This window comes from Lissotriton helveticus, chromosome 1_1 (genome assembly GCF_964261635.1).
Source record: "Lissotriton helveticus chromosome 1_1, aLisHel1.1, whole genome shotgun sequence".
Lineage (NCBI taxonomy): Eukaryota > Metazoa > Chordata > Amphibia > Caudata > Salamandridae > Lissotriton > Lissotriton helveticus.
In genome coordinates, this window is record NC_136057.1 from 522797689 (window position 1) to 522815516 (window position 17828).

The 17828-nt window shown below is 46.1% G+C and overlaps 1 protein-coding gene across 2 annotated transcripts in view; it reads left to right on the top strand.

Annotated features, from left to right (window-relative positions):
• NTF3 (neurotrophin 3) overlaps positions 1–17828 on the top strand; it is a 247011-nt gene that overhangs the window by 210132 nt on the left and 19051 nt on the right. Inside the window, exon 2 of one of the 2 annotated variants that reach the window (XM_078673985.1) lies at positions 1604–1763. The exons of the other annotated variant lie outside the window; for it this stretch is intronic. Coding sequence (XP_078530111.1) covers positions 1710–1763 — 54 coding nt within the window. The 5' untranslated portion in view covers positions 1604–1709. The remainder of the gene's footprint in view (positions 1–1603; positions 1764–17828) is intronic. 2 annotated transcript variants of the gene reach the window in all.

Genomic DNA, 17828 nt, shown 5'->3' on the forward strand with positions numbered 1-17828 from the left:
GCACTGCATGTGTGAATAAAACATATTTGCAGATTTCAGCATGTACTTGTACATTTTGATGTTACTTTTCCCAGCGATTTCAGAGGCGATTTGCCAGGTCGTGCACATTTGCGGAATCAGTTGTGCCCTGTGTTCAAATGTGGTGGGGGTGCTGTTTTTGCCGGGATTTTCTCAATGTGGAGGTGCACTCCTGCCTATGTGTGTATGCTGCATGGTTGGTGTGTCGCTCGTGCGGCTCTGATTTGTCTGCCACTGGTCTCTTTCATGCGGTGTGCCTGTCGGTTCTGTTCTTCCACGGTGCTAGGTAGTTGTGGTGTACATGTAGTCCTCTGCAGTTGGCCTGGGTGCATCCGTGGTACTACGCTGCTGTTTGATTTTGTTCTGTGGCTTTTTCAGTATGCTGTTCTTGTGCTTTTTTCCGCATTGCGCGTGTATATTGCTGCCCTTGTGCTGATTGTCACTGTTTTCTTATTGTGCTTTTACTCATCGCAGGTTTTTTCGTGTTGGGGTTTTGTGTTTTTATCTCCGTCGAGGTGGTTGTGTCACGGGCAGGCCCGGACTGGCCGTTGCGGGCACCGGGCAATCCCCCAGTGCACCGCAAGGGTGGGGGCCGGTTTTGGGCCCCTGGGGGCCGTTTTTGTTACAGGGCCGTTTTAGGAGCATTGCTGCAAAAACGGCCCTGTAACAAAATGAACCGAAAACTGGCCCTGGCAAAGAGCGCGGTCGCACCCACAACCCCCCCTGGGGGTTGGGGGAGCCGGCCGAGCACTTTGCCTGGGCCGGTTTTGGTTCCCAGTCCGGCCCTGGTCACGGGCATTGGCTGCGGTGTCGGCAGACTATTGCATGCTCCCGTCGTGTGGTGAATTCCACATTGTCACGGAGTTGTTTTCCCGCGATGGGCTGCGATGTTGAAAGTTGTGTTACGCTACTCTTGCTGTAATTATCACACGTTCTGGTGAATATACCCCTCAGTTGCTGTTTCACCTGTGTCTAGTGTGTAGGCCCAAAAGTAGCAATTTAGTGGGATAAATATAGTTTCACATAGTTTAGCAAGTTTATTTAAGAGGACTAATCTTAGCAGCATCCTACAAAGTTGGAGGTGAATCCATTCTAGAATTTCTGTATTTTCGCATATGAGGCACTTTTACATACAAAGAATGTAAATGGAATTATTTTGTACAGTCAGTGTTTAACCTGAAGATATAGCATGGATCCAGCCCTCCTGGAGCTACATATTATTGATGGTGGATGGAGATGTTATGGTAACCAGGGAGTTAAAGATGCAATAGTATTTTAAGGATGTAACGTCTTACCTCCGAATAATTAAGGAGGGTAGATTGTACAAGAGCATTATGATGAATTCTGACCAGAAGCACTAATATAATTAATATTATAATATATTATAACAATATTACATTATCATATTATATTATCCTAAATAATCTGTTTTGAAGCAGTCAAAATCCCCATGCATTTTCGTTCCCTGCTCGACATTTTATTAAATAGAAAGTTTAAGAAAGAAAAACAAATGAAATAATGTCTGTGTTTTAATCTGCATTCACGTTGCTGCCATATTTACAGATCGTTTTTCCATCCTTTTTAGGATAAAAAGCTCTTTAAAAGAGCGCTCCAAATGTTGGTAATACTCAGCTACAGTTGGTCCTTGCTTTATCCACCAAAGGCACCAGACATACCATCGGTGCAGCCTGATGGCCTCAGGTTCCGCACTAGAAAAGCCAAAGTCCATCTTTCATCTGTCGAAGGTATTTGAAACGTTCGTCAAGGCTGTATCTTTTCTACCCAGCTGTTCTGTTTGTCCAAACCCTCTTTACTCTCACTTTAACAGCCAGTAATATGGTGTTCATCAGGCGCCAATTTTAGATACAAAGAAGGTCCAATAAAAAATATTCAAAACTGAAAATAGCATATACAAATCAACACCTCACTCAGCTACACATGCACAGAGAAATGTACAGCATTCTTTTCGTGGGCTATAGCATGCACGTTCTTGCACTACAGCTGTGGAATTTACAAAGGGGGAGGTTACAGGATGGAAATTCCACAGTCCTCGTCAACAATTGTCCAGGTTTTCCAGATCGTGTTACAATGAATGTGGCTGCGCTTGATCCCAAAGCCAGTCTATCAGGTCATACCAACATGCACACATGTTTTACGAGCCCCAACTGCTTAAACGTGAGCCTTATTTTCCAGGGTTGGACTGGGACAAAAATTAGGCTCAGGAAATAACTTAAAGGTGCTCCCCATTAGCTTACCACATAGTTGAATACATTTCCCACATTTCCAAATCAGGCTAGTTTTGAACTTGTAAAGAGACGTTATATGGGTGTTCTTAGAAATGGGTGTCTCTAGTTGGCAGAGGTAGGTACCTGTGTCCAAGTGGGGACCCTTGCTTCTAGTCAGGGTAAGGGGGATGCACACTTTAGATAAACCCTGCTCACCTGCTGGGTAGCTTGGCACCAGCAGACAGACTTATCCCAAAGGCAATGTGTAAAGTATTTGTACTCAAAACAAACAGTACTACAGTGATAACACCGAAATGCACACCACACCAGTTTAGAAAAAATAAAGTATCTTTATCTAAACTCAACAAGACCAATACGACAAAAAGCCAACATACATGTAATAGAATATGACTTTTCAAAGGTTTCAAGCAACTGGGTCCATAGAGTGGGAAGGGTATGCCCAGACGTGGGTCCTTTGCTCTCTCTCTCTCTCTCTCCATGCCACTGGAGTCAAGCTATCCTGGCTGATTAGAGCTGGATGCCTGAAACCAGTCCTAGGATGCTTGTTTCCAGTCCAGGGAAGACCTGGCCTGGCAGTTCGGGTTGGACTTTTCCCATTGGGCAAAGGGTCAAGACTGATTTGCATATGGCTGGGTCCAAACTGGAATGTCATGGTGAGCAAAAAAACTATGTATTCAGGCCCAGATCTCTGCACTGGGGTGAATGTATGACATTGGTCTGCATTCTGTCCATCAACTGTTCTTTTTGCATTTGTCACACCTAGTTGGACGGGATTGCTCAGACGTGGGTCCCATGCTCTCCATGCCACTGGAGTCAAGCTATCCTGGCTGATGAGGGATAAAAGCCCGAAACCAGTCGTAGGATGCTTGTTTCCAGTCCAGGGAGGACCTAGCCGGCAGTTTGGGTTGGACTGTTCCTATTGGACACAGGGTCAAGACTGATTTGCATATGGCTGGGTGCAAACTGGAATGTCATGGTGAGCAAAAAAACTATGTATTCAGGCCCAGATCTCTGCACTGGGGTGAATGTATGACATTGGTCTGCATTCTGTCCATCAACTGTTCTTTTTGCATTTGTCACACCTAGTTGGACGGGATTGCTCAGACGTGGGTCCCATGCTCTCCATGCCACTGGAGTCAAGCTATCCTGGCTGATGAGGGATAAAAGCCCGAAACCAGTCCTAGGATGCTTGTTTTCAGTCCAGAGAGGACCTGCCCTGCCAGTTAGGGAGAGGTGTGGCGCCGCGGCCAGGGCGACTGACGCTGGAATCTGGGGATCAGGGTTCGATCCCCGGCTCCGGCGGCAGGTTAGCCCAGCACCATGCGACTCTGGGCAATAGCTTGCTTAATCTTCCCGACGGCCCCCAGCGCCTAGAGACCCTAACGGGTGATTGTGCGCTATACAAATGTGGATTATTATTATTATTATTATTAGTTCGGGCTGGACTGTTCCCATTGGGTGCAGGGTCAAGACTAATTTGCATATGGCTGGGTCCAAACTAGAATGGCATGGTGAGCAAAAAGACAATGGATTCAGGCCCAGATCTCTGTACTTTGTGAATGTATGACTTTGGTCTGCATTCTGTCCATCAATTGTTCTTTTTGCTGAGTCCAGCAGCACCAGCAGATTTGCAGGAAGTCTTTGTGTCCCTGAGACTTCTTAACAGAAGGCGTGCACACACAAGCCCTTGGAGAAACTCCATAAGCAGGATACACAGCAAAGTCCAGTCCTCTGTCCTTTCCTTGGCAGAAGCAGCAACTGCAGGCCAACTCCACACAGCACACAGCAACGCGGAAGTACTCCTCCTCACTGTTCTTCAACTCTTCTCCTTTGCAAAACCTTCCTCTTGATTCCAGAAGTAATCTAAAGTTCTGGGGTTTTAGGTCTAATATTTGTACCACAAAATGTCTTTGTTTTCTTTGGGCAGGGGCCTCTGAGCCCAGTCCAAAGCAGTTCTGCCCTAACTGGTGCACTATGATCACAGGGGATGGAGACAGCATTGTGTATTCATTTATAAAAAAAAAAAAAAAATTATATAGTGCTAGCGAGACCCGGAGGTATCAGAGCGCTTTACATGAGCATCAGATCATAGTAACAGGTTACATCATTACAAAGGTTACACAGTTCTTAGAGCATGGCAACATTGTTACTTGTAAGGTAGGGATAAACAATAAGCACAAATACGAAAGGGGAACAGCAGGCAAGGTGAGAGATTCAGGGGAGGGGGGTTGGAGCGGGGGAAGTAGACAGATAATAAAGGCGGGAAAGAGGAGGGGAGGGTGAGAGACACAGCATGGGAAGAGGAGGGGAAGGGTGACGGGGACACAAACTGGTAGACGAGTTAAGGCAACGTCCAAAGTCCAGTAAGCTGTGATCCCAGGGCAAGTGGTATCACTTCCCTATCTTTGTTGCGAGAGGCACCCTTTACGCAGTGGACTCTCTCAGAGGGGTCTCCGAGACTCCAAGGCCTACACACTGGATCCTTCCCCAAAAAGGGGAGAGGGAGTGCTTTGGCAAGGGGTGCCATACCATACATCAAGTGTGAGTGGCTCCCTTGGTGCAGTGGACTGACTCAGCGGGTTCACTGAGACTCCAGAGTATAAATATTGGATCTTTCCCCAACAAAGGGAGGAGGAGTGCTTAGTCAAAGGGCACAAAGGACAGGGGGTAGGCAGAGTTGCAGGCAAGGGGGAGATTCACGGGAGAGGGGATTGGAGCTAGGGAAGAGACAATAAGGAGAGACGAAAAGAAGTCTGCCTAAAGACCGACTGGGTAGGTGACGACCAAGGAGGGAATCCACGGCCCATCTCCCCTATATCTAAACCAAGTTGCTCCATTGGGCATCAGACAAAATAGTTTAGTCTCAATACATTGAGAGAGGAGGGAAGGAGAGACATAAATAGAGGGAGGATGCGGTAGGAGACGAAAGGAGAGACGAAAGGAAGTGCAACAATGTGGTTTAACAATATACCAGAAAAAGATTAACAAGTAAACATAATATCAAACAATCAGCAATACATTAGGGGAAGAGAGAAAGGAGAGAGAGTAGGGGGGTAGGGGAGGAGGGAAAGTGAGGATAAGGGAAGAGACAACCGTAGAGACGAAAGGAAGTCTGTCTAAAGACCGACTGGGTAGGTGACGACCAAGGAGGGAATCCACGGCCCATCTCCCCTATAGCTAAACCAGGTAGCTCTATCGGGCAGCAGACAAAATAGTTTGGTCTCAATACATTGAGAGAGGAGGGAAGGAGAGACATAAATAGAGCGAGGGTGAGGGAGGAGACGACAGGAGAGACGAAAGGACACGCAGCAATGTGGTTCAACAATATACCAGAAAAAGAATAACAAGTAAACATTAAATCAAACAGTCTGCAATACATTAGTTCTATTCAGGTGCACGGAAATCTCCTCCCACTACTGTAAATGCAGCCAACCCCCATTCAGCTCATCTCTGAGTCATCCAGGAAGGGTCAGGCCCATCTCAACCCCCTAGTGGCTGTTTACAGTGAATGCACATCCCCAAGCCCAGTCACTCCAAAACCAGAGAGTCGATGCACAAACAGCCAGAGGCACACAGAATGGTTAAATAATTCAAACACACAATTTAAAAAACATCTTTACTAAAACGTGTTATTAAATACTAAGTTCAGAGAGCCTAAACTGTATTCTTCTATCTTTTCCCAATGGGAAGTTATACTTGTAAGATGTTACAAAGCATTTCCCATCTTGCCTTGCGGGGCAAGATAGCCTTTCAATAGTGAAAAACAAAATTGACAGTATAACACTATCAGGACATGTCACACACACCAGTACATGTCCTACCTTTCACATACACTGCACCCTGCCCGGGGTGTGGGGGGGGGGTACCTTGGGCCTACCATACGGGTGCCTTACATGTAAGAAAAGGGAAGGTTAGGGTCTGGCAATTGATGTGTAATACCAAACTAGTGCAGCATGGAATACAAATAAAAAGGCTGACGGTGGAGTCATCAGTGCTCTTGCCAACTGAAATAGTGGAGACAATGGCACACTTACATCGCCTATAGATACAAGGATCAAGGTCAGACAGTAATCATTCTTCAAACATAAGGTAGCACAAATGTTTAAAATATCTCTCACTAGTAATATTGCATACTTTTTAACAACTCACATGAAATTAGATTTTAATGAGCATGTTAAACCTCTCAAGAATGGAATATGCAAATTCTTGCTAAATCAAGATCCTAGCAATTGTATCAAGGTGGCTTCAACATGCCCAAAACAGAGGAGTAGGACTATTTTGCAAACAAAAGAGTAATCAACAGATTCATATGTACCTATACAGACCTCAGTGGTTTCAGGTGACAAACCAATTACCTTTCCAATTGTTAGAAATAGGGTCTCTAGTTGGCAGTGGTTTGCACACAGTTTAAGGTGGGACCTGTTAGAACTGGCTATTTCTGGTAGGCTAAGACTGACATCAAAGCCTGGCAGAAACCACCATTCTAGTCAGGGCAAGGGAGTCACACACCAAGATAACCCCTGCTCACCCCCTTGGTAGCTTGGCCACACAACATTCAGAGGTGCAAAATCCAGGAAGACACATGATGCACAAAAACATTCTGAGGTGCAAGGAAAAACCACACAATTGCGCAAAACCTACATAAGCCACCACCTGTGGCAGTCCCTAGGCCAACCGGCCATGTTGGGGCTAGGACGCCCTGTGTCTCAATGTCAGGGGTCTAAATGGTGCAGGTGCCCACTACTTGCTGGGCACCTGGGAACATCCCAAGACCTAAACGGTGCAGCTGCCAACTAATTGCTGGGCAGCTGGGAATCATCAAAACTGCGCCAGGGCCCTCACTGACCCTTAGGCGCAAACTGCACCCACTGCTGGAGCCACACAGGCTCTACAAACACTCGTGTCCACGTTGGAGCCACACAGGCTCTGATACAAAACACATGATCAAACGTTGGAGCCACTCAGGCTCTAAAAACACTGGTGTCCCCCAAGAGCCTCACGGGGCTCTAAACATCATGGGGCAGGGAGCCTCTCAGGGCTCTAAAAACAATGGTGTGCCCAATCGTTGGAGTCCCACTCGGGGGACTCAAGAGATAATGGCCCCCAGAGCCTCTCTAGGCTCGTCACACAAATGTGGGCATGGGAGCCTCAGGCTCCGTTAAAACGTTGGGGCGGCCCACTGCCATCTGGGGCCGGCCTACCTCCACTCTCACTATGGTGCCGTCTCCCTGCACCAGCAGCAGCCCCTCTGGAGCCCCCCCGGCCCTTTTTACTCACCAGGCCGCTCTCGCTGGGGACTCCACTCCTCCTCGGGCTGGCGGCAAAGGCGGCGAGGCTTCTCTCACAGAGCGGGGCTCCTCTTCAGGAACGGGGCCCCGCCGGTACCTCCAGCTGCCTCTTCTCTGGGTGCGGGGCTCCCTCTTGGTCACGGGAGCCCCACCGCGGCCGGCGCCATCTTCCTCCCCGCTCTCTTCTTTTCAGGCAGCTTCACTGGCGGCGGGGGCGGGCACCGGCAATGTGCCCTGCGCCGCCTCCGCCCTCTCCTTACTGCTGGCTGGTGCCTGCAGGGCTCTCCCTCAGCAATGGGAGCCCCGCACCGGCGGCACCGGCCGCCATCTCCCGGGCGCCTTCTTCTCTCCCCCGGGCTGCGGGGCGGGACTTCTGGCCGGTCGCGCCAGGATTGGCCGGCCGACCAACCACTTCCGGGTCGCTGCGGGCAGCGCAGCGGCCCCGCTTAGGCAGGCAGGCGGGGAATCACTTCACCGAGGGGTGGGCTCCCTCGAGGTGAATTCAAAAGTTAAGATTAGCGGCATGGCCACGGGGCAAATGCCGGGTGGGCATCGGCTTCAACAAATAAAGCGCTCCCCAAGCGCTAAAGGAAATTTAAAGCGCTCCATGCGCTAAATATAGCAAATCAAGCGCTTCAACAGCAAAAGACAGCGCTCCTAGCTCTAACGGCAGAAATTAAAGCGCCACCAGGCGCTAGGGGTGAAAGCAAAGCACTCCCAGCGCTAGGGACAAGTAAAAGTCCAGCAAAGTCCATCAGATATCCAGGGGCTGGGCAGGGCCCAGGGATTCCCCTGGGCCCAAGCAGCAGCACGCCCCTGGTAGGATTCAAGTCAGAAACAAGAACAATTTTGGAAGGGGACACAGCCCCTTCTTATACAGAGAAAAGTCTTTGAAGTCTTTGTGCAGGCAGTGTGAGAACCAGCTAGAACTGGTTATAGGGAAGTCCTTTCAGTATCAGGGACAGAGGTGACAGTCGCCCAGCGGGGGGGTGGAGCCAGCATTGTGGCAGGCAGGCACAGCCTCATCCACTCCCAGGTGCTATCTCCTCCCACTTCCCTGGCAGCAGATGCTGCCTTTCATCCACGGGCTGACTCAGACAACCTCCTGGGGCTCCCCAGCCCCTGTCATCCTCAAACCAGACAGTCAATCCACAAGCAGGCCCAGGCACTCCTGGGCCAGGCTCACCAGCCAATCACACGCCAGACACAAATTACACAAATATGCCAACTTCTCAAAGTGGCACTTCTAGACTAGACACAATCATGCCACATACACCATTAGGCAGCATTCAATCTCACGAGTTCGCACATATCAAACTCGACCCTGCACTCCCCACACATCAGGAACTACCATGGGCATACATATTCCCCATTCATTCCTATGGGAGGGCAGGTCACTCACCACACATACACAGAGAGCACACGCACTTTACACTGTACCACAGTGAAAAAGTGCACAAAGGCCTAAAATCACCAACACCAGGTTCCAGAAACAGGCTAGGAAAAAGCAAAAAGTCTCGGGGTGAACCTGCCAAAAGGGCCAGGTCCAACAGGACCCTCACACTAGTCAGGGTAAGTAAGTTACATACTTAAAATAACCCCTACACACCACCTTGGTTGTTTGGTACCGAGCAGTCAGGCTTATCCCAGAGGCAATTTGAATTTGTACACACAGAGTAACACAGTGAAAATACTACAAAGGATTCCACACCAGTTTAGAAAAATAGCCAATATTTATCTGAATCAAACCAGATCAAAACGATAAAAATCCAACATATACGAGTTAAGATTTGAATTTTCAAATATTAAATAAAGTTGCAGTTCTTAAAAAAACAATGAATGTGATTTATCAGGACAATGTACCTTAGACGCATCAAAAATCCAAGACAATGCAATGCGCAGGGAAGGTGAAGTGTCAAAAAAGCAGCGGATGTGTCACTTTCTTGCTGCTAAGCAGAGGAGGAGATGCCTCGTTTGCTGATACGATTCCTTGGTTCCTTACTGGGGTGCGGTGTCAATGAAGAAATCTGTGCCCAGGGACGATGCCCCAAAAGTCAAGTCTTCTTGCCTCATTACCACAGCGTTGAAGCAAGCACTGTGTTGGAGTGGGGGTTGATGCTTCATGAACTTTGGTGATGTGGTCCTCTAATAGACCTGTTGGCTGCTTTCGATACGGTCTCACATGTCATTCTTTCAGACCATCTTGTATCATGTGGCATATCTGGCACTGTACTAGAATGGATTAAGAACTTCCTGCATGATGGCAGTCAAGTGACCACATTAAGTCAATATAACTCTCAGGAGAAGGCAATTATGTTAGGGGTCCCCCAGGGCTCGAGTCTTAGCCTGGCTCTCTTTAATGCCTCTATGCCCATGATAATTAAATTAATGTCGTCCTTCGATATATACACCATCTCACATGCGGACGATACGCAGCCAATCCTGGTCTTAGATAACAATACTAGCCAGATGGAAGAAAACCTCCGCAACTGTCTCACAGCAACTTTCAGTTGGATGAACAATAACCACCTGAGGTGTAACTTGAAAAAATCTGACATTTTACCATTAGGTCAACAACATATTTTTTCGCCCAAACTCTGGTGGCCAGAAAATACTACTCCTCCTCCAAACACAGTAAACGTGGTCAGAAACCCTGGAATAAAATTTGCCACTACCCTATCGTTTAAACAGCAATCCCTGACAGTTGCCAGGTCCCGTTTTCACATCATAAAAAGCCTCAAGAAATTCTTTGATCTAATTCCCATCTCGGCAAGGCAAACTGTCGCCGTTGCCCTAATCACTTCTAGGCTAGATTATTGCAATAGTCTATATGCAGAAATGAATGGAGCAGTACTGCTTAAGCTCCAGATGGTCCAGCATGCGGCTGCAAGACTGGTACTGAAATGGCCCAGGCGATCGTCCGCAATAGCGGCACTAGATATCCTACACTGGTTACCAATTCACAAACGTATTTTGTTTAAGGTCCTCATTATCACTTTCAGGGCCTTCCATTCTCGGAGCCCCCAATACCTCCGAACTGGTTTCGAGCGCTATGTTCCCTCCCGAAACCTGAGATCAGCAAATGCACATCTGCTTCAAATACCAGCCTTCAGATTGGTATCAACATGAGGAAAATTGCTCAAGGTCTTAGGCTCAAAGGCCTGGCTCAATCTCCCCCCCAAAACTCCACCAAATTACCTCAGATTCCCTGTTTAGGAAGGCACTAAAAACGTGGGTCTTCAGTGCTCCGGACACTATGCAAAACGCTGATCTGATTTCCCATCCCTACCGTCTTGCAGTAAATCACCTCTTCTTTCCATCAGGGGTTCCGTTCTCAGCGCCAAGATGCTCCTCGGAGTGATAGCCGCGCTACATAAATATGTCATTGCATTACACTATGTTACAAGAAGGAATTTGAAGCATGGTGGATGCAGTAGTGTGTTAGAGAGAGAACTATATAGTCTATGTGATTCTATGCAGGTAGCCACTGGAAGAATCAATGATCCTGTGAAACTAAGTCAAACAAGCTGATCATAGACCTGCCTCACGGTCCTGTTTTGAATTCTCTGCAGTTTGTTAGTCAGGGGCTCGTGAATGATTAACAATTCGAAGAGAGACACATTAAGCATGCAGCTGAGCAATGTTCACGTTAGATACCTGGTTTGCACAAATCATGTAATTTGCTGTTGTGTAATTACATGACTTTTGCAGTTTACGCACAATTATGCACAATTATGCGAAATGCAAATTTGTCTTTTGGCTCTATATTTTAGTGTAAAATGTGTCCTTATGTCAAAAATTCATGTGAAGATAGATTTTACAGTAAAAATAAATAGCGCAAAAAACACAAGTGGTGAGAGCAACAGGCACTTGCCTTCTGGCTTTCCGCATTCCTGTTGCATGCTTGAGGTTATATTTTGCTCCGAGCGGTGGGAAATTATGCGAAGTAGCATAATGGCATATTTTTGAGAATGTTGTGTAACATGTGCAACACAGAATTCCCTACATTACTCAACAGCTAGTGGGTGGGGTTGACTCAACTCCTCCCTGGGCAATGTGGTAAATGTTCCCAGGGGCAAACCTAGCCACTTTTTCAGCAGTTCCAGTTTACCCTACTGCAAACAATTGCACAGTGCACCTAGCTGCTGCTAAAATCCAAAATGGGAAACTATTTCTCCCTTGTATACAGCCTTTTTTCTCACCCCGAGGTGTGTCCAGGGAAATGAGCAGTCTCCCCTCCCAATGGATTAGAGCCAGCCTGGTCTGGGAGGCAGAGGTCTGTCTTCTTCATATCTCACCTTACATTTATTTGTGAACGAGCTGACCCCTTTACAAGTTAATGAAGTTCTTGGGTCCACGCTAACTGGTCTTCCTGCAACGGGAGGAAAAACCTCTGGCACAATAATTGCTGTAGTTCACTGTGATATTTAACTGTCCATTCCATGTGTGTATTTCTGCACCATATACTATGGCCTTGATAGGAAAGTTAAATATGCCTGTAAAAAAGTGGATTATTAGTTGAGAGGGGCGGTGCCCCCACTCAAATAATAAACACAATCCTTGTCAAGGGTAGCCAGAAAAATTACTAAATAATCCTGTGCTTAACCCTCCTTTAGCTTGGCACAAAAGCAGTCTGTCCTACTTTAGCTGCAATGTGTAAAGTATTTATGCAACACTCAAACAGTTATAACCCCCTTCTCCTGGTAAAACTCATTGAACTGGGCCACAGTGTAGCTCTCCAGGTTGGACAGCTCATACTCCATTTTTGCCGGTGAGATTACAGATCCAACAGGCAAGTTGAGAGAGAACAAATTTGGAAAAATCAAAAAGTGGTCCTAAGTATGGGATGGTAGTGTACACCAAATTACTCTATGGCACTGCACAAACACAAGTCCTCTCCTCACCGCTTATCACCAATGTTGGAAATGGGTTTTCTGGTTTGCACCTTATTCAAGCAGGAACCACAGTTCTAGTCGGAGGATTTGCTCACCCCTGGTAACTTGGCAGAGAGCAGTCAAGCTTAACTTAAGAGGTAATGTGTAAGTAATTGTGCTACCCTTCAAACTGTATAATAGTGAAAACATCACACAAAAATATACCACTGGTTAGAAGAATAGAGCTTAATTTAATTAACTAAACAAGACCAAAATGACAAAAAATCCAATAAGTAGGACCTTAGTTATGAATTTATAAAAAATAAACTGAAATATAGTGCTTAAAAGGATAAAGCGCTAACCGGGGCTATCCTATCTGGTCGCACTACACCGGGTCAAATCCAAAATTCAGGCAGACCAAGATGGAACACGAGTTAGACACAGGTACTATCTTATACCCATTGCAAATTACCTTAGTTGCATTGTCATCGAAGATGAGAATTGGAGTCAGAGGAGGCATCCTTGACCGTAGAGTGAAGGTGATGCGTCTGCTCTGATCCATAAAGTGAAGGTGATGCATGGGCTCCGAGCCATACAAAGCTGAAGATGCATTGAAATTGTGTCATTAAACCGCACAGTTGGTGATGAATTGGAATCTATCCTTGCAACGGCCACGATGCATCCGCAGCGGTGGAGATGCTCTGGTTCCAAGCTGCTGCAATGCATGGATTCTGCCTGAACAGCACTTTTTTGCACCCTTCTAAGGGCCCAGAATTGTATTGACAGCCCTTCGCAGGGCGGACTCACAGATAGCAGAGTCCCAGTGCTTAGGCAGGTGAGTTGGTAGTCATTGTCTCCTTGTCAGAAAACCCTTGAACCCAGAACCATAGTGACTCCAAGTGATGTGGGGCCAGTCCTTCCCACTCAGGCAAGGAGGGCAGCAGACAGCATGGCAGCAAGAAAGCACTCCTTCCAGAACAGCTGTCCAGCAGAATGACATTCCTTCAGCAGAACTGCAGTCCTTCTTCCTGGCAGAGTAAACACAGGTCCGGAAGTATTCTGAAGTGGTAGGGTAAGAAGTTCACTTCTTATATCTAGTGGTGCCTTCAAAGCCCTCTTTTAAGTCTTCCCCCCATTAAACTGCACAGAGGTCTTCCCTTCCTGCCCTGACTCCAGAATTACTACAGGGGGTGAAGGAGTCCTTTCTGTGATGACAGGACACAGCCTATTTACACGTAAGTATGAGGCTGTGCCCAGCTCCTCCCTCCCATCCTGCCCAGGATGGCCCATCAGCATGTGGCTGGCCCATCAAGTCACCTAAGCTCTCATTGTGTGTGGCTGTCTACAGAAAATACACAAAGCCCAGCTTTCATCCACTCCAGATGTGTATTAGAGACAGGCTGCAGTTACACACTGCTAAAAGCAGAAACATGTCAGCTTTCTAAAAGTGACATTTAAAAAAAAAATGACTTTCCCAATGAAGAAGATTTATCATTGGTACTAAACATGGCCACTTTACCTTCCTCCAATTGGGAATAATTGCTTATTAAGTGTTACAAGTAATCCCCAAAAGTTAACCTAGGTGAGGGGTAGGTTTCACAGTAGTGAAAAAGGTACCTTTTAATTGCACAGCACCCTGTCCTATGGGCTACATAGGTCCTACATTAGGGGTGACATTTGTAATGAAAGGGGAGTTTAAGGCTTGTCAATGGGTTTTAAATGCCAAGTCGACACGGCAATGTAAACTGCACAAACAGGCTCTGCAGTGGCAGGCCTAAGACATGTTTTAAAGGACTTCTTAAGTAGGTGGCACAATTAGTGCTGCAGTGCCCACTAATAGAATTTAATTTACTGGCCCTCTGCACATGTAGTACACTTTAATGTGGACCTATAGGTACATGAATATGACATTTGTGGGGAAGTCAATCAAACCAAGTTTAGGGGGATAGAACACATTTCTTAACACTCCTAATCAGTAAACCTGCTTTAGAGAAAATCATAAATGCAGATATTTCAAAACTGTATTTACAAATAAAAGACATTCAGCACAGAGTGTCACACAACTATGTAAGATATGCTAAAGTGGCAGTGCTTTGCTATAACGCCTCCTTGAAATATGGTACAAGCTAGAGTCCACTCTCAGTGTTTCAGACATGGGTAAGAGCTAAACAGTGCGAGATATGCAAAAGTGGCAGTGCTTGGCTACATCGTCTCTTAAAAAATAGTTCCAACTGGAGTTTGCTCTTAGTTTTCAGACATGGGTAAAAGATAAAAGGTCAACTGTCTGGGAGCACCAACACACCCTAACTTTATATTCAGTGGCTTAAATGTTCAAAGATGTATTTTGCTCCAATAGGGGCCTTCTCTCTTGCATAAAAAAATAAAAACTTCACCATTAGTACTTTTAAGTGGGTGTGCTCAGGATGGAGTGATGTAAGGAGCGCTTGACTGCAGGTTTGTATCATGGCTTGGTTGAAGATTGTTTCTTCTCTTGGGCAGCATAACATGGAAGATACAGAGGACGTGGATCTTTGTCTCTTTCCCCACTCACACAATTTACAGACCGCTGCATCTGTTATTTTTTTAGCCAAGAGGGCATTATATCCAGTGTTGATAGAACACCTAGCAGGAGTCACATGAATTTTAGCTTTTTTTGATACACGTACCCCTGGTCAAAAGTATGGCTGAGGTTTGAGAAACTTGTACAAGACGTTAAGTTTTTGTGCCCAATATTCTGTGCTGTACCTGAAGAGCAAGGACAGCAAGCCTTTTGTGCCAGGGGCCCCATCTACTCTTCCTTATGATATTTTCTATGAGGTGTATTTGTTGGTCTGCAGAATCCTGGTGACCGCTGTTTCCATCTGCCTGATCAGGCTTAAAGTCTCTGTCAGACAGTTTGTAATAGCCATGTGTATTTTATCCACCTGATCATTTTATTTCCACTATTAAAAAAGCAGCTGGTGTGATGGAGTAGTGGTTCATCAGGTGGTTTGCCCAAACCTCGTGGGTTATGTGTGCATTGTAAACAGCATTGGAGTCCTTTTCTACTTTGTTATTTATTTTCCAGAATGGTTTACTATTTAGAGATTTGCAGCTATGGGGCGCTTTGGCCCAAAGTGTATCCATGTACTCTTTCTTGGCATCCTAGACGCCTTTTAAATTCACATTGCAACTTGCTCACCTTTCGATGCTGTGCCTTTTAGGGGTTGTTATTCTTGAGTTGGTGGTACTCTCTGTCTAGAACTTTCTTCAATGAAATGAGTTGTTTTGACAGCTGTGGCAGGGCTTTCCCTCTGGAGGTTAGGTGATGAAGAGGGATCTTTAGTCTGCCATATTTTTCCAACAGCGCCTCGCAGTTGGTAATCATCCAGCAAAATCAAACAATTTTGGAAGATGACTTCCTGCAATCTCACTTGCCAGCGCAGTTTCTTCAGATTCTAGGTAATTGGGTCAGAGAATAAAGGGGCAGATTTATGATAGCGCCAGTTATTTTGCGCCGCTGCTCCGCCACCCATGGTGCACCGCATTTACAATGCGGCGCACCATGGGGCAAAAACGGCACAGATGTGTGACGCATCTGTGCCGTAAAGGTGGCGCATTGCTGGGTTGTGTCGCAAGCCGGACGCAGCTCCAGCAAGGCTCGGGGGTGCCCCATCTTTACAATGCTGCGTCAAGACCTACGCCTGCTTCAAGCAGGCGCAGGGTTTTGACGCAGCATTGGCCTGAAAGTGACTGAGTGAAATCTTATAGATTTCACTCAGCCACTTTTGCGAGGCGCACCTGCCCCGGAACGCCAACCCTGCGCCGGAACTCCCACAAGTGGCGCAGGGCTTTACAACGTGACGCATCTGCCTAGATGCGTCACGTTGTAAATGGGTCGTAGGGATGCGCCACGTTTACGCCGCGGTTGCGTGACGCAAACGTGGCGCATTCCCAACATAAATCTGCCCCAAAGTGTTAGCTTGAAATTGCAGATTTTGCCCACGGATCAATATTATTTTCTGCGGGTTATGAGCATTCTCTTCTCATTCTTCTATCCAAAATTCTTCAATATATTTGAAAAAGGGCAGCATAGCTAAAGAATATTCTCTTATTGTGGTAGTCTTTTGCGAGATACCAAGATAAGCCCAGTGCAGGTTTTTTTTTTGTTTTAATGAAAACTGATCACTTTCTCAAAGTTAAAGCAGCATCAGAAAATCATGGATTTCCTGATAAATTTGGTAACACTTCATAAATCTTTATTATATTAGGCAGAAACATGACATTTTTACCTCCCTTTTGATTTATTGAGTCTCTTGTCAGGAGAGGCAATCAAACCCCCACTGAATGCCGCTTAAAGCCATGCTGACAAGCGGGTGAGTTGTAAAATGATACAGTGGCATTGTTATTTATTGCAACTGATACCCTCCACATATATTTACACCACCACTAGTAAACAATATTACTTTTCCATCTCAAAAGAGTACAGTTCACATGTAGTTATGATTATATTTGGCAATTAAACCTTAATGTATGGTTTTAAAAACCTATGAAATTTATGGTTATGAATTGAAAAAAATAAACTCCATATAATTCCCCATAAAACTCACATCAATTGCAATGCTTATGACCGCACAATAGTTGGAGCAATAAATAAGGATTTCACATTGTCACTATTGATCATTTATGTCAGTGAATTTCTATGCATTTTTAATGTAAACTAACATCTTATTATAACAGGTCTGTGGCCCACTCCTCATCATGCACAGCCCAACCCCGGAAAGTTGCCAACCACCCACAAACCACCACTAAACATTGTTACACTTAAAAAAAAGACTTTTTTTTTAGTTCAGCAGAGGTTCCGCAGCATTACAGGGGGGTCCATGCTGGCTTCTGTGTCAGTTACATGGAACCACACAGCAGCCACGCTGGCTCTTGCAGGACATCAAATAATTTCATTGTTCTGGTCCCTCTGCCCCTCCAAAGGGTTAGTAAGTTAGAGTATCCCTACTCTGCACCCTTCTATGTTTTTGAATATATTTTTCAGGACTCAGGACTAAGTTCATAAGTCCTTTAATGGGGGCGCAACCATGTTGTGGCCAGCCAGTCAGACCTCTTGGTCCTGCGGGACCAACCAATCTGAGAATGCTTTTTGTTGTTGGTTCTCACCGTGGGACTCCTGCAGTGCTAGAAGTTTCTGTTTTTAAACATTCATTTCTCATGGCAGATAGGATTTACACCAAATAACAATTTATGGGTAAAGTTTTTGCTAAATTTGGTATGTGTTAGACCTAGCATCCTTGGCGTGGTTTTCACTGACTTTTTGCCTCTAGCTCCTGTGTTTTTGATGCTGTGCTGGATTTCGTTTTTGCTGGCTCAGATGCTTTGGGCACTTTGCCACTGCTGATCAGTGTCAGTGCAAG